Raw genomic sequence first — 26,752 nt, forward strand, 5'->3', positions numbered from 1 at the left:
GAAGTACACATATTTTAATCTACGAAAGTATTGTGTTGTTGCATTTTTGAGTAATATCCAATCCCACATATATATTTTTGTTGTTGTTGTAGAGTCAATGAGATTATACCTCATGTTTGGGGGAGAGAGGAATGTAGCGTATTTTAATTGAGAGCACTCTGAGATTGTGCATTGTGTCTAAATCATTAGAGATTGTGTCTAAATCATTATTCCTAGCTTTAGTTTCCCTATTGTCCCAAAAGATTGTCTTCGCCTCAAAAGATGATTGATAAATAAGTTGAAAAAGATATTTGAGATAAGGTACTCTTGCCAGTTTCCTGGTAATGTAAAAGAGGACTCAGATCTATTTCCTTACTGTTTCAACTCCCCGCTATGGACCATGAACTTATATCATGGTCATAACTACATAAGACTCCCTACCAGTTTCCTTACTCTCCATGGCATTATTTTGTAAAACATCAAATGTTTCTGTAACATATTTTCATTACAATAATACACTAAAGAGGCCCACAATCAGAAGTGACTTTAGTTTGACCCTGCAGCCAACATGTATTTATTTAAAAAGCTCTTAGATATAATGTCCCCTGTTTAGGGGACCTGCGTTGTTCTGGTACCGGTTTCGACCGCCATTTTCACTTATAAATCAATCTGTGGACACCATAGATTGAAATGGATTGCATTGAGTGATAGCCCTGGTTCCCACGGACACCATATTATATTTTCTGAGTGTGTGTGACGAAGGATGTGAAATCTGAAACCACTTGAATCTTTAATGCGCTCTCCCGAACTGTCCATCAAATCCTGGCTGAACATTATGTCAAAACAACTGACAAAGCACATGCCTGCAATCCTTACATCATAGCGCACCAGGAGAGTGGTTTCATCACTGTAGCATATTCAGAGATCGATTTATAGCCATTCATCTAAAATCATTCATGTATTTTAAAGAAAAAAACACTTTCTCTTTGTCATAGACAAATACTAATATGAGAAGAAATATTAACAAGTTCAGGAAGCAAAGCTAGAGCTCTGTGAGACGTTCACTGTGATGAGTGCAGATGTTTTGATCAAGAGAGACCGATAGAAAGTTGCACATTTTCTCTAACACTAAACATACAAATACAGTACACTAGATTACCAAAAACATGTGGAGACCTGCTCGTCGAACATATATTTTCAAAATCATGGTCATTTGTATGGAGTTGGTCCCCCCTTTGCTGCTATGACAGCCTCCACTCTTCTGGGAAGGCATTCCACTAGATGTTGGAACATTTCTATTGGGACTTGCTTCCATTCAGCAACAAAAGCATTAGTGAGGTCAGGCACTGATGTTGGGCGATTAGGCCTGGCTCGGAGTTGGCGTTACAATTCATCCCGAAGGTGTTCAATGGGTTTGAGGTCAGGCCTCTGTGCAGGCCAGTCAAGTTCTTCCACACCACCGATCTTGACAAAACATTTTTGTATGGAACTCACTTTGTGCACTGGGGCATTGACTGGGGCATTGACATGCTGAGACAGGAAAAGGCCTTCCCCAACGTTGGAAGCACAGAATCATCTAGCGTGTCATTGTATGTAGAGTTAAGATTTTCCTTCATTGGAACTAAGGGGCCTAGACCGAACCATGAAAAACAGCCCCATACCATTATTCCTCCTCCACCAAACTTTACAGTTGGCACTATGCATTGAGGAAGGTAGCATTCTCCTGGCTTCCACCAAACCCAGATTCGCTCGCTGGACTGCCAGATGGTGAAGCGTAATTCATCACTCCAGAGAATGCGTTTCAACTGCTCCAGAGTCCAATGGACAGTGCCACAATGAAAGTCACTGAGCGTTTCAGTATAGGCCATTCTACTGTCAGTGTTTGTCTATGGAGATTGCATGGCTGTGTGCACGATTTTATACACCTGTCAGCAACGGGTGTGGCTGAAATAGCCAAATCCACTAATTTGAAGGGATGTCTTCATATATATTTTTTATTTTACCTTTATTTTACTAGGCAAGTCAGTTAAGAACAAATTCTTATTTTCAATGACGGCCTTCGAACAGTTGGTGTATACTAATGTTTTATTTTTTGTTAATTGAAATAAAATACAAATATTACAGTGTTTTGTCTAGATAAAAAAAGACAAATCAATTTTAATCCCAGTTTGTAATGCAACAAAATGTGGAAAAAGTCTTGAATATTTTCTGTAGGCATTCCATGACTTTTTCCACATTTTGTTATGTTACAGCCTTATTCTAAAATTGATTAAATATATGTTTTCCTTATCAATCTACACACAATATCCCATAATGACAAAGTGAAAACAGGTTTTCAGAAATGTTTGCAAATTAAAGCAGAAAGACCTTATCTACATAAGTATTCAGACCCTTTGCTATGAGACTCGAAATTGAACTCAGGTGCATCCTGTTTCCATTGATCATCCTTGAGATGTTTCTACAACTTGATTGGAGTCTACCTTTGGTAAATTCAATTGATTGGACATGATTTGGAAAGGTACACGCCTGTCTATATGAGGTCCCACAGTTGATTGTGCATGTCAGAGCAAAAACCAAGCTATGAGGTCGACGGAATTGTCTGTAGAGCTCCGACACAGGATTGTGTCGAGGCACAGATCTGGGGAAGGGTACCAACAAATTTCTGCAGCATTGAAGGTCCCCAAGAACACAGTGGCATCCATCATTCTTAAATGGAAGAAATGTGGAACCCCCAAGACTCATCCTCTTCCAAACTGAGCAATCGGGGGAGAAGGGCCTTGGTCAGGGAGGTGACCAAGAACCTGATATTCACTCTGACAGAGCTTCAGAGTTACTCTGTAGAGATGGAATAACCTTCCAGAAGGACAACCATCTCTGTAGCATTCCACCAATCAGGTCTTTATGGTAGAGTGGCCAGACGGAAGCCACTCCTCAGTAAAAGGCACATGACAGCCCGCTTGGAGTTTGCCAAAAGGCACCTAAAGGACTCTCAGTCCATGAGAAACAAATTCTCTGGTCAGATGAAACCAAGATTGAACTATTTGGCCTGAATGCCAAGCATCACGTCTGGAGGAAACCTGGGACCATTCCTACTGTGAATCATGGTGGTTGCAGCATCATGCTGTGGGGATGTTTTTCAGCTGCAGGGACTGGGAGACTAGCCAGGATCGAGGGAAAGATGAAAGCAGCAAAGTACAGAGAGATCCTTTATGAAAACCTTCATTTTCAATACATTTGTAAAAATCTAAAAATCTGTTTTTGCATTGTCATTATGGGGTATTGCATGTAGATTGATGGGGGGGGGGGGGCTTAATCCATTTTAGAATAAGGCTGTAACATAACAAAATGTGGAAAAAGGCAAGGTATCTGAATACTTTCCGTTTGCACTCTATACGTTATTTTCTTCACGGGGCACATACTTGCACATGACTAATGATCTACAGTATATATTGTTGTTTCCATCCTTCTGGTCTCATGACATCAGACCCACGTGAAGCCCCTTGCTCATATATGTCTATTTTATAAAAATCTGGGGATAGCTTTGACCGGGACCTGGACACAGGTCCAAGCAACTGTCAAGCCAACACCTTAACTGTTATGCCACAAGGTTCAAACCTCTTGAAGAGGTTGCTAGGCAGGTAATATAATTGTAAACGAGCCTATAGCATGTTTTGCATCTGCAGTCGTCCTGTTTAGGTCCAATCTAGACACATTGGGAACAGTATTTTTAAACCCCACCTGTCCTGTCCCACAGCTTGACAGATCTCCCCCATGACAGGGCAGGGTATGAATACCAGGACCTATTTTAGATCAGGGCTGTGAACTGGGACTGGGCTCTTCTCAGGCCTAGCTGGCTTTCACATTGGTAAATTGGAGAGTACATTTCACAGTTCACATCTCCAATTCACAATTAATGTAGATAACATAGAATGTAATATTCTGCATGTATTATTTGTCTGCATCCTGAGGGTGAGAAAATGCAGAGTCTAGGTCTACCCTCTATGCAGTTATGGCTGTGATTTTCTGAGTGTGTTGTTTTAATACTACCTTTATGATATTTTGTAGCGTTCAGGAAAGTATTGATCTGTTGGGGTATGTATTGGGAATTGTTGCCCGTTCATGTTCACAGAAGGAAATGGACATGTATTTATTGCACAACACTGCCCTCTAGACATGAAAGTGGTGGTTAGGTAGCAAAGCAAACTAACAAACACAAGCACCACTCTTTTAAAGAAAAGGTCTCATGACAAAGTTCAATACTGAAATGATTTAAACTTTAAATTCTTTAAGTTAGTAGTTAAAACAAATCATTTCTAGATTATTATGAATCCATAATAGACAGCAGCGCTGAGGGAGGAAAGCTCATAATAATGTCTGGAATGGAGTCAAAGGAATGGTATCAAGCACGTGGTTTCCATGTGGTTGACACCATTCCATCCATTATTATGAGCTGTCCTCCCCTCAGCAGCCTCCACTGATAAACATTATTTGAAATTCTGTGACTGTTAACAGTGTTCCTAGAAACCAATACATTTGTCTAAGCCACCTATATAAGAATACACATAAGGGAGAGGATTATAAACTAATGTATGAACACCTCTAAAGGGGAACCTGAAAATTACGACAAGTAAACATGTAGTTTTCCATACAATGTACATTTCTTGTCAAAATTAAAGTGCTTTTTGACTGAGGTTAGGAGTGTAGTGGATGGAAATAATAGAAAATGTGGATCTATGAAAATGGAGAATGAAAAGATAAAGGTGGATATATGGAAAAGAGAAATGAAAGAAGAGGGTGATAAAGAGTTTGAAAGACAGAGGAAGAAAGACAGCCATTTCTAATACTCTTCCCCGTCCTCATCTCCTTCACCGCTGTCACGTCCCACCTCTTCATAATCCTTCTCCAGGGCTGCCATGTCCTCTCTGGCCTCAGCAAACTCTCCCTCCTCCATACCCTCACCCACATACCAGTGCACAAAGGCACGTTTGGCGTACATCAGGTCAAACTTGTGGTCAAGCCGAGCCCAGGCCTCTGCCACAGCAGTGGTGTTGCTCAGCATGCACACAGCCCTCTGGACTTTGGCCAGGTCTCCACCAGGGACCACAGTGGGAGGCTGATAGTTGATGCCAATCTTGAAACCAGTTGGACACCAGTCAACAAACTGAATGGAACGTTTAGTCTTGATGGTGGCAATGGCAGCATTGACATCTTTGGGTACCACGTCACCACGGTATAGAAGGCAGCATGACATGTACTTGCCGTGACGAGGGTCACATTTCACCATCTGGTTGGCTGGTTCAAAGCAGGCATTGGTGATCTCAGAGACAGTTAACTGCTCATGGTAAGCCTTCTCTGCAGAAATAACTGGGGCATAGGTGGCCAGAGGGAAATGGATACGGGGGTAGGGCACCAAGTTGGTCTGGAACTCTGTCAGATCAACATTGAGGGCACCATCAAATCGAAGGGAAGCCGTGATGGAGGAAACGATCTGGCTAATGAGCCTGTTGAGGTTGGTGTAAGTAGGACGCTCAATGTCGAGGTTCCTACGGCAGATGTCATAGATAGCCTCATTATCCACCATGAAGGCACAGTCAGAGTGCTCTAGGGTGGTATGGGTGGTCAGGATGGAGTTGTAGGGCTCCACCACAGCTGTGGACACCTGGGGAGCTGGGTAGATGGAGAACTCAAGCTTGGACTTCTTGCCGTAGTCAACAGACAGGCGCTCCATCAGCAGGGAGGTGAAACCAGAGCCGGTCCCACCTCCAAAGCTGTGGAAAACCAGGAAGCCCTGAAGGCCTGTGCACTGGTCAGCCTGAGGAGAAAGAGAAACACATCAATGGAAGGACATGTATCTGATAACATATTTTACTGATATTTTCATTCATCAAACCAACCAGTTTGCGGATCCTGTCCAGCACCAGGTCGATGATCTCTTTGCCAATAGTGTAGTGTCCACGAGCGTAGTTGTTGGCAGCATCCTCTTTGCCAGTGATGAGCTGTTCAGGATGGAATAACTGGCGATAGGTCCCAGTTCGCACCTCATCTGAGGAGAGAAAATGAGCAGCTCATGGAGGAGCTCAATACCACAAAAGCAAAAAATCATATCTAACAAACAACTTTGACTCAATGTAGGAAACATAAAGCTTACCAATAACTGTGGGCTCCAGGTCCACAAACACAGCCCTGGGGACATGCTTTCCAGCCCCAGTCTCACTGAAGAAGGTGTTGAAGGAGTCGTCTCCTCCTCCAATGGTTTTGTCACTGGGCATCTGTCCGTCTGGCTGGATCCCATGCTCCAGGCAGTAGAGCTCCCAGCAGGCATTTCCAATCTGGACTCCAGCCTGACCCACGTGGACGGAGATGCACTCACGCTGTGGAAAGAGAGTTGTTTACGACTTCCTCAAACCAATAACTACTTTTCATTTGAAAATCGATCAAATATGAACTATACACATAAGTTCAGTTATAGTCAAAAGTTCTACTGTACAATCTTCTGAATGAACTACTGGGCACAGATGTCAATTCCACACCTATCCCAAGTTGGTTCAATGTAATTACATTGAAATGATGTGGAAACAACGTTGATTCAACCAGTGTGTGCCCAGTGGGCAAACTGTTATATCTGAGTACATCTTTGGGCACAATAGACAATTGTACCAAAACATTCATCTAAAACTGGAATAGCAACGACAATATTTAATTTGTTCAAAAATGCCAATAGGATTGTTTGTTCTACATTATTCTTAGCAACTCTGTAGGGGAGGAGAGGGAGGAGAGGTGTGGGCACGGGGGCATGACAGAAAATGCTTTCATTGTAGAAGAAGATAGGCTACCGGCTTAAACCAGAACACATGGGGACGCATCACCTGACTAAAGAAACAAGTGATCAGCTGTTGAACAGACAAACAGACAGTGTTTTTGAAGCCAAATGTCCGACATAGTTTACTGTGGGTGGTTCATTTGACAAATCATTCCCATCTGACCAACACAATGCATTTTACTTCAAATGTATTTAGTAGACCTTTAATGCTAACCAAATCTATTTTAATATGCAATGTTAAATAAAGGTATTTAATATTGCATTAAAAAATGTAATAGCATATCAGCAAAGCAGTTTGAATGTTGATATCATCAGAAATTCTGAAATATCTCATGAAATATTTGAGTTCTAAATACATTTTACAGGATAGACTTGCCTAGTTCATAAACGAGGCAATTGTTTGAATATATTATGAGTGTCAATGACCGAGTTTACATTTACCTCTACAATAAGTCCTCTTCCCTGGGTCACTTCTAATGCAGACAATCCAGACATCAAAGCAGAGAGAGATGTCACTGACAAATATGCCTCTAAGCAGAGACATCCATTTTGACATCAAGTTTTGTTAGAGTAGTTGACTGGAATAATCAAAATAATTGGGACTGTTTATCATTTTGGTTTGGGTTAGGCTACAAAACTAAACCTGTGTAAGAGTATGACTTTAAAAATCATTTTAGTTGAATTGACGAAGTGTGTTGAAGAAATAAAATAGAAACAGCCTTCATCCGAACACTGAGACAAAATGAATGAAAGCAACAATAATAGTATTTGTTTTATACTCACCATGTTTAAGCTGAGAAGATTCAAGATTTGGTGCGGAGAAAATGAATCTTCTTTTAGTTCAACACTTACAGGCAGACCTTTAGGAGTCTGTTGTAAGAAGTCAGTGTGATACCAAATTCAGTGGGTGGGGCCATTTATAGTTCCACGATACAGTGGACAGACAGGCTTTGTCGAAACTGATTGGAAGATCTTATGATATGCCTGGTCCCAATTGGCTATCAGAGTAGAATACTACACAGTATCTCATAGGCATGTTGAAACTCTGCATGAGGGTTTTTCTCTGATATAAGTGTAAGCATCTTCAGAGCCTACTTGTGCAAGTTGAAGTAACCCTGTATAACTGCAGTTATATGTCCAAAATATTCCCATTCACTGTAGTATGCTGTATCCAGTGATTTTGCAGTTCAACTGCAGTACTACAATTTCAGAATTCATATGTCACCAAATTATTAAGATTTTACTACATTGTAACTGCAGTATATTTTTTAGTTGCTCTTATCCAGAGCAGCTTAATTAAAGGAACAACTAGGGTTAAATGCCTTGCTCAAGGGCACAATGATACATTGTTCACCTAGTCAGCTCTAGGATTCAAACCAGCAATCTTTCACTTAGTGGCCCAACGCTCATTTAACCGCTAGGCGATCTGCCTCCAAGGTCTATTGAATGCAGATTCCTCTACTTCCGGTAAATATATTGGTTTTGAAAACATAGATAAGTAATTCATGAAATAGTATGCAACAAAACATATACGTGGGAAACAATTTCAACACATTTTATTGGTGAATCTTCAATGAGACAACTGTTTTTTCCCCTGTGACTGTCACTATGTGTTTTAAACCTAAACAAGCAACAATAAATATGAAACCGTAAAAATAAATGCATTGCTTTTTTTATTGTGCTTTTATAAGATATAGGAGCCATGGTATCCTTGCATGAACACTCAGTATTCCTCTCCATCCTCCTGTCCATCACCCTCTCCAGAGTCAACCCCTACCTCTTCATAATCCTTCTCCAGGGCTGCCATGTCCTCTCTGGCCTCAGAGAACTCTCCCTCCTCCATACCCTCACCCACATACCAGTGCACAAAAGCACGTTTGGCGTACATCAGGTCAAACTTGTGGTCAAGCCGAGCCCAGGCCTCTGCCACAGCAGTGGTGTTGCTCAGCATGCACACAGCCCTCTGGACTTTGGCCAGGTCTCCACCAGGGACTACAGTGGGAGGCTGGTAGTTGATGCCAACCTTGAAACCAGTTGGGCACCAGTCAACAAACTGAATGGAAAGTTTGGTTTTGATTGTTGCAATAGCCGCATTGACATCTTTGGGCACCACATCGCCACGGTACAGAAGGCAACAAGCCATGTACTCGCTGTGGCGAGGATCACATTTCACCATCTGATTAGCCGGCTCAAAGCAGGAATTGGTGATTTCTGCCACAGATAGCTGCTCATGGTAAGCCTTCTCTGCAGAAATAACTGGGGCATAGGTGGCCAGAGGGAAATGGATACGGGGGTAGGGCACCAAGTTGGTCTGGAACTCTGTCAGATCAACATTGAGGGCACCATCAAATCGAAGGGAAGCAGTGATGGAGGAAACGATCTGGCTAATGAGCCTGTTGAGGTTGGTGTAAGTAGGACGCTCAATGTCGAGGTTCCTACGGCAGATGTCATAGATAGCCTCATTATCCACCATGAAGGCACAGTCAGAGTGCTCTAGGGTGGTATGGGTGGTCAGGATGGAGTTGTAGGGCTCCACCACAGCTGTGGACACCTGGGGAGCTGGGTAGATGGAGAACTCAAGCTTGGACTTCTTGCCGTAGTCAACAGACAGGCGCTCCATCAGCAGGGAAGTGAAACCAGAGCTGGAGCCACCTACAAAGCTGTGGAAAACCAGGAAGCCCTGAAGGCCTGTGCACTGGTCAGCCTGAGTAGAAAGAGAAAGCCATTCAAAAAAAGGATAACATAATATATTAATTTTGTTAATTTAAAGAATGCTGTAATTCACTTGTTCATTAAACTCACCAGTTTGCCGATCCTGTCCAGCACCAGGTCGATGATCTCTTTGCCAATAGTGTAGTGTCCACGAGCGTAGTTGTTGGCAGCATCCTCTTTGCCAGTGATGAGCTGTTCAGGATGGAATAACTAGCGGTAGGTTCCAGTGCGCACCTCATCTGAGAGAAAAACAGCAGCTCGTGAGAAGCAGAGCACTCAGAGAAAGGGGTGTTCTAAAAGAGTTATTCTACGGGGACAAGGGTTCTACATGGAACCTTTTTCATCTGAGGAGAGCAGCAGATAATAAGGGGATAAATGGCAAGAAAGCAATAAATACTTTCTGCCACACCGCTTTGACTCAATTCCTATTCAATAAGAAACAGAAATCTTACCGATGACTGTGGGCTCCAGGTCCACAAACACAGCCCTGGGGACATGCTTTCCAGCCACAGTCTCACTGAAGGTGTTGAAGGAGTCATCTCCTCCGCCGATGGTTTTGTCACTGGGCATCTGTCCGTCTGGCTGGATCCCATGCTCCAGGCAGTAGAGCTCCCAGCAGGCATTGCCCATCTGGACTCTAGCCTGACCCACATGAACTGAGATACACTCAAGCTGTGGAGAAAACATAGGCCTGTTTAGTCTGGACAACTTTTCTATACATTCAGAACATCTTGAAAATAAATCACGGAGAGGTGTAATGTTCTCAAAAGAAGTTGTAAGAGAGTTAAGTATGTTTTCATGTAGGTTTGTTTTGAGAGAAAGGCAACGCCTTAGGAATTGCTCTGTGCTAGGCATTCATGTATCAGTGTAGACTTTATATGGTAGTTACGTTCTAACAGCCTTCACAGTATCAGTATCTCTCAAATAATAATAGCTATAAAATAATATGCTACATTATCCAGAATAATTTCTCTCCTGGGGGGTATTCTGATCCTCCATCACCGGCAACATACATTTTTGATGACTATGATGCATGCTGACAGTGCATGTCAGCAAACGAGGATAATGTTTCTTTGGGCGTAAGGCATTCGATGAAATAAGAACACTGTGCATCCTCCATTTCGATCTATTAAGCTAAATTATCCCACTGCAGTCGGGGATGAGAAAGGAAGCGGTGAACATATCGAAGACCGTGCTATTTTATTTACATAAACACCGGGACAAAACGGAACCGGTTGGCACCGTAGAGATACATTAAAATGTTCTAGCCTATTTCATTTTATTGTTGGCACCCCTAGTGGTTGGCACATTCTACGGAATTCCGTTCACATCACAACCTTCCTAACCCCCGTTTTGTTTGGGACATTACGCCATTATTCTAACATGCGCTCGAATCTGGTATTTCATGTTATATTAGGCGCAGACATAATTTGAGCAGAACAGAAGTCTGCCTTGGATATCTATTTAATACTAATGCTATAATTAAAATTTCCTATAGAACCAAATGAGACACTTAACAAATATATATATAATAACAATAATAGCTGTTTAGGCATAAACGGTTCTAAATCAGGTTCTTATTAAAGAGTTTGATATAAATGTCACATTTTTCAAATATACAATTTAAAATTATTCAGTAATTAAATGTAAATACAATAAAAACAATCTTACCATATTTATTTTTGTTCGGCTCCTCGATAGGGCTTACAATATGACTGCAAGGGAGTCGATGTACAGTGCGTGTGCTTGGCCGGTGAGCGCGTTCCTGTAAGACGTAGAGTCGCAAGCTAGCGCGAGGACGCGCCCTTTGAAAGGAGGGAGTAGTGTAAAGACCCTGCCGCACGAGTATGCTTTTGCGGCACAGTCGATAGCGCGCCGGACCTCGGGCTAGAAGGTGTAGGGTTCGAGACCTGCTCCCTGCCTGTTTCATTACAATTATGTTCCAGACTGGACCAATTTAACGTGAGTTCTTGCTTGTCATAGGACTACTGTCTGCGATAGAGGTCAAATTACTCAATCCTAGATCTAAGACCGTTGCTAAGTAATGAATACGTTGCTTGGATACAGGCCTAGTATCCACATAAAGCGTCTTTATCTCTTAGTCACATGACCAAGCTTGAACAGCACTAATGGGGAGGAGGACAGAGCTGCAGCAGTGGGGGGTGTGACTGAGGCTTTCCTCCCAGACAGTCCCTACCCCATTCCATGTTTTTATTTTCGCTCATCCTGCGTTCAATGAAACAGGGACAATACGGTTTTCTCTTTGTAGTATGTGCTGGAATAGAACAAAATGTAGTGAAAAACAAGCATGCTGGCAGATACCCATGGAATTCCAGTCATTGCGCTAACTAAGGCTAGTTAGCACTGGCTTGCGAAACTGCCTCTTACTTCCTTAACACTGGGCATAGAGACAACATTCATACAACATTCATCCACGAGTTCATCTGACTCTGGATAAATAGATAAAGGGCTTCATTGGCAAAATCCCGAAGTATCCCTGCAGTGGAATGACAACAATCAGTAAGCAAATAAACATTTTCACAGTCAACAATATGCTTATTTTTCAAAAGTGGCTTGTATCATTCTCTTTCATTCAATAGAGAAGCTTCAACTTGTTCATAGAGATTATCAGTAGGCTCATAAGGGGCACAGGGGCACGTGCCCACTCAGATTTGTACTGTTTAATAATAATTATAATACTGTAATACTACTAGCCACCTGGCAATTTTCTGATGAAGAAAAGTATTCTAGATTCTAGATTCTTCAGCTCTTAGCAATTTTCGGAGCCAATCCCCAACCATCCATTCTTAAGCAAAATTCTGGAGAATTAGGTTTTCAAACAGCTAAATGTTTTTTTTAAAGTGCCAACTGCAAATGAATTACTTAAAAATCATACAATGTGATTTTCTGTATTTTTGTTTTAGATTCCATCTCTCACAGTTGAAGTGTACCTATGATAAAAAATTACAGACCTCTACATGCTTTGTAAGTTGGAAAACTTGCAAAATCGGCAGTGTATCAAATACTTTTTCTCCCCACTGTATGTTACTCCTTGGCAACGTTATCAGAAAGCACAGCATTGATTTTCACTGCTGTACAGACAATACACAATTTTGTATTTCTTTGTCACCAGAGTATTATAGTTCCACGGATAAATTATTAGACTTTATTAGTGATTTAAATACTTGAATGGCTCACAACGTCCTCCAGCTAAATCAAGACAAGACCGAGGTACTTATTGTTGGAGCCAAAGCACAGAGAGAGAATTTAGCTGCACATTTGAATTCACAGGCAATAAAGATAAAATACCAGGTAAAAACCTAGGTGTTATTTCAGATTCTGAACTCAATTTCAAATCACACATTAGTCATTTTACCATAATAGCTTTTTACCACCTGAGGAGCATTGCCAAAGTGTTTCTTAGGTGGTAATGGACGAGTCTCTCTGATACATGTTTTTATTACAAGCAGGCTTGTCTACTGTAATGCTCTCCTGTCTGGTCTACCCAAGAAAGCCATTGGTCAACTGCAAAACATACAGAATGCACAGGTACTGACCAAGACCAGACAGAGAGCACACATTACAGAGGTGTTAAGGTCTCTGCAGTGGCTGCCTGTGAGTTTTAGAATTGATTTAACGATTCTTCTATTAGTTCTACTTATTTTTTTACAGTAGTACATTGTGTTGCATTCAATGTCTGAAATGTGCTGTATAAATAAAGCTTGATTTGATTTGAAGTTGGCTTTAGCTAGCCCATATAGGTTCCCAATCTCCCAACCTCTTAAAAACTAGCTACCAAGAAGCCATTTCAGGCTATCAAGTTATAGTAGCTACCTGCTGGGCATACACTGATTGAATCAATATTATTTCCACATAATTTCAATAATAATTACATTGAGCCAACATGGAATAGACATTGAATTGACATCTGTGCCTAGTGAATCAAGTAATAACTAAATGTACTGAATAAGACTCACAATCCTTCAATCTGTTACCCAGATTTTAGCATAGATGCAGAAGAGCACAGTATTTATTTAAAAAAAGAAACACCAGTCAGGAGGATATAGACCGCTCAAGAGGTATGTTTAGATATGCAGAGACAAATATACCTATTTATGACTTAGAATTAAGCATAATGCTAAATTCTCCAACTTCCGGAAATGTTTTACATATCAGTCATTTACCAGAAGCTCTGGACTTAAAGTGTATACAATTTCATACTTTTCCCCCTGTACTGGTCCCCTGTGGGAAACGAACCCACAACCCTGACATTGCAAACGCCATACCAACTGAGCCACAAGGGCCAGCCCCCACTTTTAGTGTAAGAGTTGTTTGATAAGACCGCCTGAAATGTCAGCCTGTTTAGGTGGAATGGAGTTTTGGCCTGCCTGATGACGTCACCAGGCAGTAAATTAGTTAATAGACCAATAAGAAAGAGAGTTACAAACGTCTCTGCCAATAACAGCTAGTTTTCAGTTTTTCCTGCAGGGAGGCCCTGCTCAGACCCCTCCCAGGTAGTCCGAGCAAAATTCTTGCTTGATAAATAAATAAGCTATTTTTGTTTATTTTTGATCATTTAAATCGAGAGAAAAAAATCACAGTAAGGTACTTAAGTGTTACCCAGAAATTATTTTATATTGAGATACTACAAATTTCTACAATGGACCTTTAAAGGAAAAGTGTGCACATTCCATGGAGGACCACTCCCATCTCAAACACTCCACCCTCTTCTCGCTTGCAACTGTTTAATGTCAGGCTCCTCCTTGTCCCTCAGCTGTTGGGGAATGAGGACCTTCTACTGGAACAGTTTTCATAGGGCCACACATCTTGTTCTGCCTAAATCACACTTACACTTACTGTATTACCCCACACTTTACATCTTTGTTGGTTGGTAAGCCGCCCAGTGAGCAAAACTGATTGAAAATATGTAATTTCAACCATTTCTGCTCACTCGGTGGGCTATATTTACAAAATGTCAAATTTAAGCTCTAAATAGCTATTTGTATTTATTATGGATCCCCATTAGCTGCAGTAGCAGCAGCTACTCTTCCTGGGGTCCAGCAAAATTAAGTCAGTTTATACAATTTTAAAACATTACAATACATTCACAGATATATACAACTAGTGTAGTTTGTGTCACAGATGCTTTTGAGTGGATTTTGGAGAGACTGTATCGAGGCGACAATTCACTTTGTAGTACATTACTTTGTAGTACATGACTTTGTAGTACAAACTGATGTAAACTTTAATTTAAATAGCTGCCAGACAAATTCCAGTATTCAGGATAGTCTGACAAAATGCAGGATTTTCAAGCATCGGATGTTGTGTAATCCTTCTGGAGTATCATGATGTACGCTCTGGCTTTATCAGAGGGCTTGGATTACCATAATGCACTTGCAGAGACCTGAGCCCTAAAAGTCAATACATGTTTGGTCATCGTGGGTATTGAATTTGATAGATGGGTTGAAAGAAAAACGGATTACTTCCTTAACATACATACACTAAGGCCAGCACAGTGCATTTAGCAGCAAGACACTGTGATCACGTGATCAGCCCAGATGGATGACATCATCATTGCAGAGAGTCTAGGACAAAGAGGAAGGAGAGATAGGAGGAGGATAGTGAGAAGGATTGGCTCCTAATTCTGCCATTCTACATGATTTATCCAGTACTGTTCCACAAAATGACTTTGGATGCAAATCTATATATAACCATACTTAAAAATGTGGGTATTTGTTTTAGGTAGGGTGATATTGCCAGTTTTTTTGACCGTGAACATGACATGGCTTCCACGGTCACTCCCATTGATTTGTCATCAATTATAATGATAAAGCTGTCCCTACATCTAAACATTGGATTGCTCACTTTCAATGGTATCCGTGATAAGATGCATTTTTAATTGGGGTGAACTATCCCTTTAAACGGGGTGACAGAGGACATCCTTTACGGTAAATCCACTACCTTCCCATTCATTCCCTCAATTGGAGAAAATATGTTTTCTCCCTACATAACATTTATTTATTTTTGTTCAATCGCAAAGCACAATGAGAAAAATATCAAACAAACAAAAAGCTTCGTTTTAAAAACGTAAATGTCAGCCTCATACAGGCACATTACATAGTGTGCACTGGCTGTGCATAAATCTGGGAGCGCCGCCCCTCTTCATCAGCAGTTGTTGCGTCGGCGCTGACGGGCAGAGCATACAGTACACCCATTAATTCAGACACAAATAGAGATCTCTCTGCGTAGGCTATTTCTTTGTATTTTCCCTTATTGTTCGATCCTCCTCAGAAAAAAATGGTAAGTCATGTAGTTTTTCAGCAATAATAAGCCTGAAATAATTACGTGTTTGATGTTTTCTGTTGAGAATTTCTCAAATGATGAGACAATCACTACACGACCGTATAGTGGCTAAAATAGGTCGATTTTTATTGTATCGGTCAATTAATTCGAAATAGGGGCGAATTTGCAACATCTTGGTGTTGCTAACCCATTTTTAAATGACGAATTGAGTTGGACTGAATCAATGCGTTTGGGATAGGTATTGCATGCTATTTCGGTTTATCACAAGGCTATTACATAAAGTGGTAGGCTAATTGAATAGGGATGGAATGAAAGAACAAAGCACTACATTTAGAATGCATACTTTTTGGTAGCTATTGAACACAGTTGAATTGTACAGTATTCATCAAATACAGCAGCATTTATTTATCTATCCAGGTAATGGATATAAAATTGGAATAAAATGGGATTCTATTCTTAAAGTCATCCATTGTGTTGCTAGGTGGGAGAGGGCAGACTAGGTGGGGACAGAAGGGGAATATATGTCTCTACTGTAACATGTGTCTACAGTTGTAGACTGTAACATATGTTAATATGTCTAGTTTAACCCTGAAAATAAACCTATTCCACTCCAGCTTCCTTTTAATTCCTTAGTGATGTAATATGACCTCCTTGTCAGCTTAGTAATGGTCATAGGTGTAAATGGCAAGATTCCTCTGCACATCAGTTGATTTGTCTCCATTGTCACTGTTCTCTAGTTTACATGTAGCCTAACCATTCTTCCACTAGGTGGTGTTTTTGCCAATTGTACATTTTTGTCAAATGTATTGTAATTCTGTTACATTACATGTTTTTCCATTTATTTTCCAGCGTGAGTGTATCTCTGTCCATGTGGGTCAGGCTGGAGTCCAGATTGGCAATGCCTGCTGGGAGCTCTACTGCCTGGAGCATGGGATCCAGCCAGACGGACAGATGCCCAGCGACAAAACCATCGGTGGAGGAGATGACTCCTTCAATACCTTTTTCAGTGAGACTGGGGCTGGAAAGCATGTCCCCAGGGCTGTGTTTGTGGACCTGGAACCCACAGTCATCGGTAAGATTTCTGTTTCTCTTTTAATTGAAACAAGGGTATGTAAAAGAGGTTTTCTTTTGCTTTTTTGCTATTGAGCTCCTTAATGAGCTGCTCATTTTCTCTCCTCAGATGAGGTGCGCACTGGGACCTATCGCCAGTTATTCCATCCTGAACAGCTCATCACTGGCAAAGAAGACGCTGCCAACAACTATGCTCGTGGACACTACACTATTGGCAAAGAGATCATCGACCTGGTGCTGGACAGGATCCGCAAACTGGTTGGTTTGATGAATGAATGAATGAAATATTTTATCAACTATCTGATCATAATGTGGACATCTTTTTCTGCCCATTTATTGATGTGTTCCTCTTTCTCCTCAGGCTGACCAGTGCACAGGCCTTCAAGGCTTCCTGGTTTTCCACAGCTTTGGAGGTGGCTCCGGCTCTGGTTTCACCTCCCTGCTGATGGAGCGCCTGTCTGTTGACTACGGCAAGAAGTCCAAGCTTGAGTTCTCCATCTACCCAGCTCCCCAGGTGTCCACAGCTGTGGTGGAGCCCTACAACTCCATCCTGACCACCCATACCACCCTAGAGCACTCTGACTGTGCCTTCATGGTGGATAATGAGGCTATCTATGACATCTGCCGTAGGAACCTCGACATTGAGCGTCCTACTTACACCAACCTCAACAGGCTCATTAGCCAGATCGTTTCCTCCATCACTGCTTCCCTTCGATTTGATGGTGCCCTCAATGTTGATCTGACAGAGTTCCAGACCAACTTGGTGCCCTACCCCCGTATCCATTTCCCTCTGGCCACCTATGCCCCAGTTATTTCTGCAGAGAAGGCTTACCATGAGCAGCTCTCTGTCTCTGAAATCACCAATGCCTGCTTTGAACCGGCCAATCAGATGGTGAAATGTGACCCTCGCCACGGCAAGTACATGGCTTGCTGCCTTCTATTCCGTGGTGACGTAGTGCCCAAAGATGTCAATGCTGCCATTGCCACCATCAAGACCAAGCGTTCCATTCAGTTTGTCGACTGGTGCCCAACTGGTTTCAAGGTTGGCATCAACTACCAGCCTCCCACTGTAGTCCCTGGTGGAGACCTGGCCAAAGTCCAGAGGGCTGTGTGCATGCTGAGCAACACCACTGCTGTGGCAGAGGCCTGGGCTCGGCTTGACCACAAGTTTGACCTGATGTACGCCAAACGTGCTTTTGTGCACTGGTATGTGGGTGAGGGTATGGAGGAGGGAGAGTTCTCTGAGGCCAGAGAGGACATGGCAGCCCTGGAGAAGGATTATGAAGAGGTAGGGGTTGACTCCATTGAGGGTGAGGGAGAGGAGGAGGGAGAAGAGTATTGAAATGCCCCTGCAGGCAAGCCATTGTCAAACACTTACTGTTGCATGATCTTATTATGATACCTAATAAAAGTTTGAATTAAATGAGCTATTTGTGCTCTTGGACTTTATTCACCACCTTATCTTGACAAAAATAAAGACATTAGTGCAGTTTTGGGGGGGGGGGGGGGGGGGGGTGACTGCCAAAATACATATAAATGTCTGACTTCACAGTAGTTTACAATACTATTCACTGATAAAACTTCCAGTATAAACATTTGAGGATGCACATTTAAGTTTGATGGTAATAAGCGAAATTATATCCATTAATGAACTTTCAGTTAAAAAATAAATGTATAAAAAATCGATTAAAGAAAAAGCTAAACATTTCAGATGACAGATGTTTCTATGCTGTTGTGTATTTGGCAGTTGAATGGGTTGTTTTCCATTCACACCAGCCTGTCATCGAGCAGTGGGCTGTTCTCTATAAGGTCCAATCGACTCAGAAGGTTCCAGAACAGTAGAGGCCCAGAGCTCCAACCAGGACTGCTCTCAGAGCTCTGGGAGGTGGAGCCAACCACAGACTCCTCCTTCAGAGGAAGGTAGGCTTTGAATCGTCTGTGGAACAAAAGGAAAATTATTAATTACATTCATTTTTTCCAAGGCTCACTTACACAAATATGTCAATCTCAATGTGACTCATCTGGTAAAATAAAGGATGAAAAGGTAATGAGAAAAGTGTTATCAATTGTACAATATGCTGCATACAGTGTAGACACCATAGGGGTAATGTCTCAAGCAAGCTGAAAAGGTTATACCTTGTGGTGATATGGAACTCTTCAGAGAGCTGTGACTAGAGTAGACCAATGCTGATTTGTGACTCACTTGTAAGTGTAGACCATGGTTCCTGTGACCAGGGCAACGATCAGGACCATCATTGCCATGGCTACAGTGCCAGCTGAGGACAGACTGGAACCTGTCACCAAAAAACCCAGACAACAATTTATGTAAAACAACTTAATATAACATCATATTACAATATATGAATTATATTATTTCCAATAACAATAGGTGTTGGACTGAAGGTGTTGGACTGATTGTCCCAGGGACCCAGATTCAAGACGTGGCGAGGCAGATGTGCAGAGCAGACATCTTACGGTACATACCCACGGTCACGCTATATTTGGCGCTGGTGACTGCCAGACTGACATCGTTGGTCATGGACACGTTGATACAGAAGATGCCGGAGTCATTGAAAAAGTGACGCAGTACCAGCTGGCACTCATTAGAGGGGGCCACTGTGTTACACATGGTGTGGATGGGCATAAAACAGTCTGCATCGGACACCACCGTGCACACCTCTGTGGGAAGGCTGGGTGGAGAACAGACACAGGGTCAGAAACACTTGTTGAAACTCTAAGGACCGGATTCCTTTGCTATTTATTTTTAGATGTGATATGTTTTATGACTGCTGCAAGACAAATTGCCTCTCTGAGGACAATACAGTTTTCTGAATCTGAATTCCCTGACCCAGACTAATCCTGGACTAAAATGCAAGAATGATTTTAAATCCAGGATTAGGATTAATCTGAGGCAGAGGCGGCTGGTCTCAATTGAAACATGGAGGACGGGCTCATAGTAATGACTGGAACGGAGTGAATCGAAAGGTATAAAACACATTAAGCACAAGGTTTCCATGTGTTTAATACTATTCCATTTACTCCAATCCAGCCATTATTATGAGCCATCCTCCCCTCAGCAGCATCCTGTGATCTGGGGCAATGAAACTGATCCTAGTGCCTAAGTGGTGGAATATAGGTCTACATACCTAGTGGATTTGTCTGTGGATCATGATTCTGCTTAGGGAAATAATAAATGGTGTGATTGTCTGAGACAGACTCCCTTAATTGGGTCTGGAGAAGGAATAGGATGGAGATTTACATGTTACATGTTACTCTTTAATTATTTCTTATTCTTATCTCTTGCTTTTTTAAGGTATTTTCTTAAAACTGCATTGTTGGTTAAGGGCTTGTAAGTAAGCATTTCACTGTAAGGTCTGTTGTATTTGGCAAATGTGACAAATAAAATTTGATTTGATTTATTTAGAGACAGTGGACTTACCAACGATGTCAATGCCAGTGCAGAAGGACCCATAGCGATAGATCACACAGTCATCATCCTTGGGTTTGTCATTGGCTTCACGCTTAACAACTATCCCCACGGGAGCTTGGCCTGTAGCAGTCTGTCCTGTATCATGAGAAACAACAATGGATTCCAGTTACTAAATTGAAAATCCAACAATCTAAAGCACATTAGATGAACAGTTAATTTGCTTAATTAATCAGTTAAAATGAATATGTTACGTGACATATATGTAACATACAGTACCTGCTGGCTCTAATTCCTCAGCAGCAGGGACAGTTGGAGTGTCAGGATTAACTTGAGAAGGTATCTTCGTGTCCCGAGCGGTGGAGGCTCCCTCCTCAGTCATGTCCTCTGTGTCAGTCTCAGCGGGAGCTGATGGGCCTACATTTATTGTAGCTTCCTGTGTGGTCACCATCACTGGAGCAGCTGACGCATCAGCAGCAGGAGCTCTCACTGGAGGTAGAAACAGGACTACTACATGTTCTATTTTCTTGGTCAATCCTGGCATAGCCTACATATTGAGTGAATCTCAAAAGTATTTTCCATGATTCCCCGCATCCTCTCTTCTTGAAGACACTAAGGATGCAAAGAATCCAAGTTAAGACTTTAGAAATTCACTTCTGGACTAAAGCGCTTCAAGATGAGAATGACCTGTTGTGCCGGCTGGGTTTGCAGGCCCGATGGTGACATCATTACCAGTGGGGTTGACACCAGCTGGTGTGGCACATGCTTTATCAGGGATAACGGCCTGTACGACCACCTGGGGCTTGAAGCCACCAGCCACTATATAGGTGTGGGTGACAGTCAGCTCTCTGGAGATGAGCGCCCCGCTGCTGTCACCAAAGTCCCAGTTGTAGGTGATGTCGGTGTCACTCAGGTACTCGCTGGGGTCGTGGAGGCTGATGGTGAAGGCTATGGCTCTGTTCTGGACGAAGCTCAGGTCTGCCTCGTTGATGTCGTTCACTTGGGTCATCGAGACTGCGAAGGGGATTTGATCTAAAGATATAGAGATGGAGAAAAACCCTCAGACACGCATCTTATTTTTCAAGTCAGCTGCTCATATATTCATCCATTAATTTGTCCATTCATTCATCCATTTATGACACTAACCAGTGATGGAGAACTGTGTTGAGGCGTATCCCAGAGGGATGAACTTCTCATGGCTGCGGTAGTGGTAGATTACAATGTCCACGATGTAGGAACCCAGAGGGACATTGTCTGTCCCAATGGTGAGGGAGGAGGATGGGCCATCAGACACCTGCCAGTACTGACCTGTAAAGCAAAGAAAATGGCTTATTACATGTTTATAACAGTGTTATTACAGGTTTATAACATCTTTGGCAGACATTAAGTAAAACATGAATTATGTAGGCCCTAATAGGTGAGAGTGGTCGCAGCTGCACTTTACCCCATGTCTTCCATACAAACACATATGCAGGGGGCTTGTCACCACCCTTCTTGAAGGGTGTTCCGTCAGGAAAGACATCATTCCAGTCCATGTTTTGTGCAGGATACACTGGCTCAGACTGATGGAAATTTGTTCCTGGAGGAAAACAGGGCGAGTGTTGGTTTCTGCTTTGTCTTAAGACAGAGGAGTATGTATTATGAATTACACTATATATACAAAAGTATGTGGACACTCCTTCAAATTAGTGTATTCGGCTATTTCAGCCACACCCGTTGCTGACAGGTGTATAAAATCGAGCATACATCCACACAATTTCCATAGACAAACATTGGCAGTAGAATGGCCTGTCCTGAAGAGCTTTGTGACTTTCAACATGGCACAGTCATAGGATGCCACCTTTCCAACAAGTCAGTTCGTCAAATGTCTGCCCTGCTAGATCTGCCCCGGTCAACTGTTAGTGCTGTTATTGTGAAGTGGAAACGTCTAGGAGAATCAATGGCTTAGCCCGCGAAGTGGTACGCCACACAAGCTCACAGGACAGGACCGCAGAGTGCTGAAGCAAATAGCAAGTAAAATTTGTCTGTCCTCGGTTGCAATTCTCAATACCGAGTTCCAAACTGCCTCTAGAAGCAACGTCAGCACAATAGTCATTTGTCTGGAGCTTCATGAAATGGGTTTCCATGGCCAAGCAGCCGCACACACAAGCTTAAGATCACCATGCGCAATGTCAAGCGTAAAGCTCGCCACCATTGAACTCTGAAGCAGTTGAAACAAGTTCTCTGGAGTGATGAATCATGCTTCACCATCTGGCAGTCCAACTGACAAATCTGGTGTTGGCGGATACCAGGAGAACGCTACCTGCCCGAATGCACAGTGCCAATTGTAGAGTTTGATGTAGGAGGAGTAATGGTCTGGAGCTGTTTTTCATGGTTCGAGCTAGCCCCCTTAGTTCAAGTAAAGGGAAATCCTAACGTTACAGCATACAATGGCATTCTAGACAATATTGTGCTTCCAACTTTGTGGGAACAGTTTGGGGAAGGGCCTTTCCTGTTTCAGCAAAACAATGCGCCCGTGCACAAAGCGAGGTCCATACAGAAATGGTTTGTCGAGATCGGTGTGGAAGAACTTGACTGGCCTGCACAGAGGCCTGACCTCAACCCCATCGAACACCTTTGGGATGAATTGCAATGCCGACTGTGAGCCAGGCCTAATCGCCCAACATCAGTGACCGACCTCACTAATGCTCTTCTGGCTGAATGGAAGCAAGTGCCCGCAGCAATGTTCCAACATCTAGTGGAAAGCCTTCCCAGAAGAGTGGAGGCTGTTACAGCAGCAAAGGGGGGAACAACTCCATATTAATGCCATGATTTTGTAATATGATGTATGACTAGCAGGTGTCCACATACTTTTGGTGATGTAGTGTATGTAGAAAAAGAGAACATAGTATTTAACCTCAAAATGTAATGTTTGCAGACAGCAACATGGCACTGTAGGCTCCAAATGGAAGAAAAAACCCCCAATACAAATACTGTAGTCTCTCTCGTGACAGACTTAATTAACAATAGCTGGCTAGAAACCAGCATTCGTGCAATATTTGGTTCCGATTGCCAAGATTACTGTATAAGTGACAAAGACCCTCATATGGCCAAATGCTTGGGAATGAGGTTACCAGAACCCTGATCTTGTTCATCAGACATGGGATGAGGTTACCAAAACCCAGTCAGTCCTGGAGGAGGACATACCATTGACGGTGCAGTTCTCAGCCCACACCACCTCTCCATCGGGCGTGACCTTCTGGTTGTGTGGGAACTGCAGCTCGATGGTAAAGGTCACATTGGCTCCAGTCAGGGTCGGTGCATCATTACCCACAATGAACTTCACCTTGCCACCTGTTGGGAAGAATGTACACTTTGAAGTCAATATCATTAATATACTATTTCACAGAGATACTTGACTTACTTTACATAAAGTGAGCAGAGGTCATCCAAAAATGTCCACACATTTCAGTGTTATTCCAACCTCATAGTGTGGAAACATATATAAAACACAGGAAAATCTAATTTTGGACTGCATTGGGCCTTTATACCCCTTTACTGTATGAGCAGCAGAGGTAATCCACAAATGTCCACAAATTTCACAGAGATATCTCTGTCACCATCAGTGTACACACATTGTGTTGAGACAGAGGATAACTGTGCATACCTTTCCAAGAGTCTTTGTACCGAGGATCTTCATCTTTCCAGACTGGATCCATTTTCATATTCCATGATGGATATCGTGTGAAGCGACTTTTGGGCTCTGGAATATAATCATAGAAATGACATATAAAGCAGAGCATGCATTCATTAGAGTTGAAAAGGAAGGAGCTGACCACACTTTCAGTTGCAACCATAAAGGAGGGCACTGATAAACACTGATTATTTTCATATGCAGTAGTAGTATGTTTTATTTTTAATCCTGAATTGGGATTGAACGCTGGTCATCCACAAATGGCACCCTAGCCAAAATCACAATATGGATATCCCAATTGGAGGAGACCACAAGGTGCTTATCAAGAGTATGATTGTTACAATAGGCTACTGTATTGTGCAATGATCCCACCAACGGTACAAGTTTACTGTTAAATTAAGAATTAACAGCCGCTGACAGATACTTTCTATATTGTTTGGAATTAATGTAAACTGCTGATTGGGGACAAATGACACAAATGACACAAATGATTTTTTAAACAATTCATTTAAAGCTCATGCTACTTGACCTATGTTGAAGATAGCATGCATTACTGCATTGGATCTTCCTAGATGCCCAATGACTGCAATGATGCTTCCCCATAAAATCAAGGATGTCAACAGGTTTAATTCAGATTTGTGCAATGTTTGAAAAGCATTTGGCTATCAAAACAGACAATCTCCATTGAAAGGGTTTTTGTCCAGGACTAGGCTTAATCTGTGTCTGGGAAACTGACCCTTGGTCATGCAAAGGGCACATAGTGTTGCACTGTGGAGCCTCTTTCATAAAGCATCTAAGACAAGACCAAATGCAGTGTTCCTCAATAGACTGAAAGGTTTGAATAAAACAAGTGTTGCCTGAAATGCCAGATGTGCTGGTCCATTTTTAGCCCAGTGGGCATGTCTAACTTGATAATTTTTTTGTGCAATATGATCATTATCTGGATAATAATGGGGGCATCAAGGGAAAAAAATGGTTTGGTGAGGGGACCTCAAGGGGAAAAAATGGTTCGGTAGGGGACCTCAAGGGGAAAAAAATGGGCAGGTGTGTTAGAAATTCCTTGAGGCACCCTCACCGAACCATTTTTTTCCCTTGAGGCCCTCTCACTGGACCATTTTTATCTTTAAGGCCCCCCCCCCGGTGATCCTGGTGAGCGACAGCCTTAAATGAGGAATAAATCCCTTTTGTAAATTTAAAAAAGACTTTCTTGAAAACATAAATGTAGATATGCCTGGATTATCTGGTATACATAATGATATCCAGAGTGGCTGTACTTACTTGCTGTAGCAGATGAAAAAAGTGCCAGCACCAACACTGCAAGAGCTGTCCCTCTCCTCATGTCCTAAGTGTGCACTCTTCCTTTCCACCTTAAATATGAAACATCCCTTTTCTTCTCCTGCACTGCAGGTCGGAACAAACTCACAAAAGCATTGTGATTACTGGCTTTATAAATGCTCTAATCTCTGACATAACAGCAGTAGTACTAGACCCCTCCTACCCCACTGAAACCTGTGATCCCACCTCCCCAAAGGCATTTGTGACCTATCTGGTTTTCCTAGAACAGTAAAGGAGGGCTCACTTATGTAAAGGCACATAATTAAATGGAGATTCAAATGTATTTTACATGCACATTTTAGGTTGACCTTTGTAGACCATGTGTACAAGATATCAGAAGATACCTGAGTGTAAGAAAGAAGTTGAACTTGTCTGGTGACACAGGGAGTGATATTATTTGGGGAGTGACGTCCACCAATCCAGTTAAAAGTAAGACATGAATAGAAGAGAACACACCTGATTATTTCCCATTAGGCTGTGCAGAGTCTTGGGACTTCTGTCTATTTCTGTCTTCTTTATCTTAGTTTGTTTCCATACTGTAGCCTTATAAACTCACTATTACCTACACATCTTCATGAGTGAACTTAGATTCATACTGAATTTATTAATCTGATTATGGATGGGTGCAACAACTTGTGAAATCAGCGGTCTACCTTCCCAAGGCATTGAGCTAATAAAGCTGCATACAAACATGGCCTCTTTCTTGCTTTCTTGAGTAAGGAAGCTCCAAAATGCAGGTGTTTCAGCCCAGCTCAGTGCTTTCTGTGGTGGTGGGGCATACAGGGGGAAGTACAGAGCGTAGGGTTTGGTAATGTTCTCTAGTTGCACCGTGATTGGCTCAGTGTTCTGGCACTCTTGGGGACACTACGTCACCGCAAAATATACAGGGACCGCTAGAAAGTTCAAAATCCCTTGGGTGCTGCCATAGATTTACATTAGACGTGCCAATCCAAGAAGGCTCAAGGTCATTGGCCACAGAAAAAATTATGTCAAATCATGTTATATATTTTTTTTATTTTACCCCCTTTATTCTCCCCAATTTTGTGAAATCCAATTGGTAGTTAAGATCTTCAATCAGATGTATTTATAGAGCCCTTTGTAAGGGATTTCCTCCTCTTCTTCCGAAGAGGAGAGGCGAGAAGGATCGGAGGACCAATATGCGGCGTGGTAAGTGTTCATGGTTCTTTAATCAGAGAAACTATACAGAATACAAAAAACCCGAAAACAGTCCCGTGTGGCACAAACACTGACACAGGAGACAACCACCCACAAAATACTCAAAAAATATGGCTGCCTAAATATGGTTCCCAATCAGAGACAACTAAAAACACCTGCCTCTGATTGAGAACCACTCTAGGCAACCATAGACTTAGAGTTTAAAACATGGCAAAACATATATAACCCCACCCACTTTGCCAAAGCACAGCCCCCA

The 26,752-nt window shown here is 42.2% G+C and overlaps 4 protein-coding genes across 9 annotated transcripts; 1 reads left to right on the top strand and 3 right to left on the bottom strand.

Annotated features, from left to right (window-relative positions):
* Nucleotides 1-4,111: 4,111 nt before the first annotated feature.
* On the bottom strand, nucleotides 4,112-6,361 carry LOC109908279 (tubulin alpha-1C chain-like). Its single transcript, XM_031794564.1, has 3 exons — nucleotides 6,128-6,361; nucleotides 5,874-6,022; nucleotides 4,112-5,791 (listed from the first exon to the last, which is right to left on the bottom strand). The coding sequence occupies exons 1-3, from the start codon at nucleotides 6,246-6,248 to the stop codon at nucleotides 4,817-4,819; spliced, it is 1,245 nt and encodes a 414-aa protein (XP_031650424.1). The 5' UTR covers nucleotides 6,249-6,361; the 3' UTR covers nucleotides 4,112-4,816.
* A 1,977-nt stretch (nucleotides 6,362-8,338) lies between these two features.
* Nucleotides 8,339-11,695, bottom strand: LOC109908280 (tubulin alpha-1B chain-like). 2 transcript variants are annotated; one of them, XM_031794563.1, is made up of 4 exons: nucleotides 11,183-11,695; nucleotides 9,964-10,183; nucleotides 9,602-9,750; nucleotides 8,339-9,503 (listed from the first exon to the last, which is right to left on the bottom strand). In XM_031794563.1, the coding sequence occupies exon 4, from the start codon at nucleotides 9,417-9,419 to the stop codon at nucleotides 8,523-8,525; it is 897 nt and encodes a 298-aa protein (XP_031650423.1). In that variant the 5' UTR covers nucleotides 9,420-9,503; nucleotides 9,602-9,750; nucleotides 9,964-10,183; nucleotides 11,183-11,695; the 3' UTR covers nucleotides 8,339-8,522. The 2 variants fall into 2 exon arrangements, with proteins under 2 accessions (XP_031650423.1, XP_031650422.1); XM_031794562.1 differs by lacking the exon at nucleotides 11,183-11,695 and adding an exon at nucleotides 10,525-10,764.
* Nucleotides 11,306-18,311, top strand: LOC109908278 (tubulin alpha chain). 2 transcript variants are annotated; one of them, XM_031794561.1, is made up of 4 exons: nucleotides 11,306-11,473; nucleotides 16,664-16,886; nucleotides 16,995-17,143; nucleotides 17,247-18,311. In XM_031794561.1, the coding sequence occupies exons 2-4, from the start codon at nucleotides 16,766-16,768 to the stop codon at nucleotides 18,225-18,227; spliced, it is 1,251 nt and encodes a 416-aa protein (XP_031650421.1). In that variant the 5' UTR covers nucleotides 11,306-11,473; nucleotides 16,664-16,765; the 3' UTR covers nucleotides 18,228-18,311. The 2 variants fall into 2 exon arrangements, with proteins under 2 accessions (XP_031650421.1, XP_031650420.1); XM_031794560.1 differs by lacking the exon at nucleotides 11,306-11,473 and adding an exon at nucleotides 15,677-15,811.
* Nucleotides 18,312-18,318: 7 nt separating this feature from the next.
* Nucleotides 18,319-26,317, bottom strand: LOC109908281 (melanocyte protein PMEL). Of its 4 annotated transcripts, none has more exons than XM_031794559.1 (11): nucleotides 23,959-25,247; nucleotides 23,499-23,645; nucleotides 21,757-21,891; nucleotides 21,459-21,620; nucleotides 21,000-21,344; nucleotides 20,592-20,801; nucleotides 20,325-20,450; nucleotides 20,032-20,116; nucleotides 19,370-19,575; nucleotides 19,089-19,179; nucleotides 18,319-18,821 (listed from the first exon to the last, which is right to left on the bottom strand). In XM_031794559.1, the coding sequence occupies exons 1-8, from the start codon at nucleotides 24,146-24,148 to the stop codon at nucleotides 20,064-20,066; spliced, it is 1,368 nt and encodes a 455-aa protein (XP_031650419.1). In that variant the 5' UTR covers nucleotides 24,149-25,247; the 3' UTR covers nucleotides 18,319-18,821; nucleotides 19,089-19,179; nucleotides 19,370-19,575; nucleotides 20,032-20,063. The 4 variants fall into 4 exon arrangements, 3 of the variants coding, with proteins under 3 accessions (XP_031650419.1, XP_031650418.1, XP_031650417.1); XM_031794558.1 differs by lacking the exon at nucleotides 20,032-20,116 and adding an exon at nucleotides 25,264-26,317 and having other exon boundaries at nucleotides 18,321-18,821; nucleotides 23,959-24,054; XR_004203710.1 differs by adding an exon at nucleotides 25,264-26,316 and having other exon boundaries at nucleotides 18,321-18,821; nucleotides 20,592-21,344; nucleotides 21,459-21,891; nucleotides 23,959-24,054.
* Between the last annotated feature and the right edge of the window lie 435 nt (nucleotides 26,318-26,752).

The sequence above is a fragment of the Oncorhynchus kisutch genome, linkage group LG17 (assembly GCF_002021735.2).
Source record: "Oncorhynchus kisutch isolate 150728-3 linkage group LG17, Okis_V2, whole genome shotgun sequence".
Taxonomy (NCBI): domain Eukaryota; kingdom Metazoa; phylum Chordata; class Actinopteri; order Salmoniformes; family Salmonidae; genus Oncorhynchus; species Oncorhynchus kisutch.

Coding starts and splice junctions, on each gene's coding strand:
- LOC109908279 (XM_031794564.1), bottom strand. CDS start 6,248: ATGCCCAGTGACAAAACCATTGGAGGAGGAGACGACTCCTTCAACACC. Junction 6,023..6,127: donor CCTGGAGCCCACAGTTATTG/GTAAGCTTTATG, acceptor TTCTCTCCTCAG/ATGAGGTGCGAACTGGGACC. Junction 5,792..5,873: donor TGGACAGGATCCGCAAACTG/GTTGGTTTGATG, acceptor CTTTCTCCTCAG/GCTGACCAGTGCACAGGCCT.
- LOC109908280 (XM_031794563.1), bottom strand. CDS start 9,419: ATGGAGCGCCTGTCTGTTGACTACGGCAAGAAGTCCAAGCTTGAGTTC.
- LOC109908278 (XM_031794560.1), top strand. Junction 16,887..16,994: donor CCTGGAACCCACAGTCATCG/GTAAGATTTCTG, acceptor TTCTCTCCTCAG/ATGAGGTGCGCACTGGGACC. Junction 17,144..17,246: donor TGGACAGGATCCGCAAACTG/GTTGGTTTGATG, acceptor CTTTCTCCTCAG/GCTGACCAGTGCACAGGCCT.
- LOC109908281 (XM_031794557.1), bottom strand. CDS start 24,148: ATGGTTGCAACTGAAAGTGTGGTCAGCTCCTTCCTTTTCAACTCTAAT. Junction 21,621..21,756: donor GTTTGTATGGAAGACATGGG/GTAAAGTGCAGC, acceptor TTTGCTTTACAG/GTCAGTACTGGCAGGTGTCT. Junction 20,802..20,999: donor AAACCCAGCCGGCACAACAG/GTCATTCTCATC, acceptor TTCTACCTCCAG/TGAGAGCTCCTGCTGCTGAT.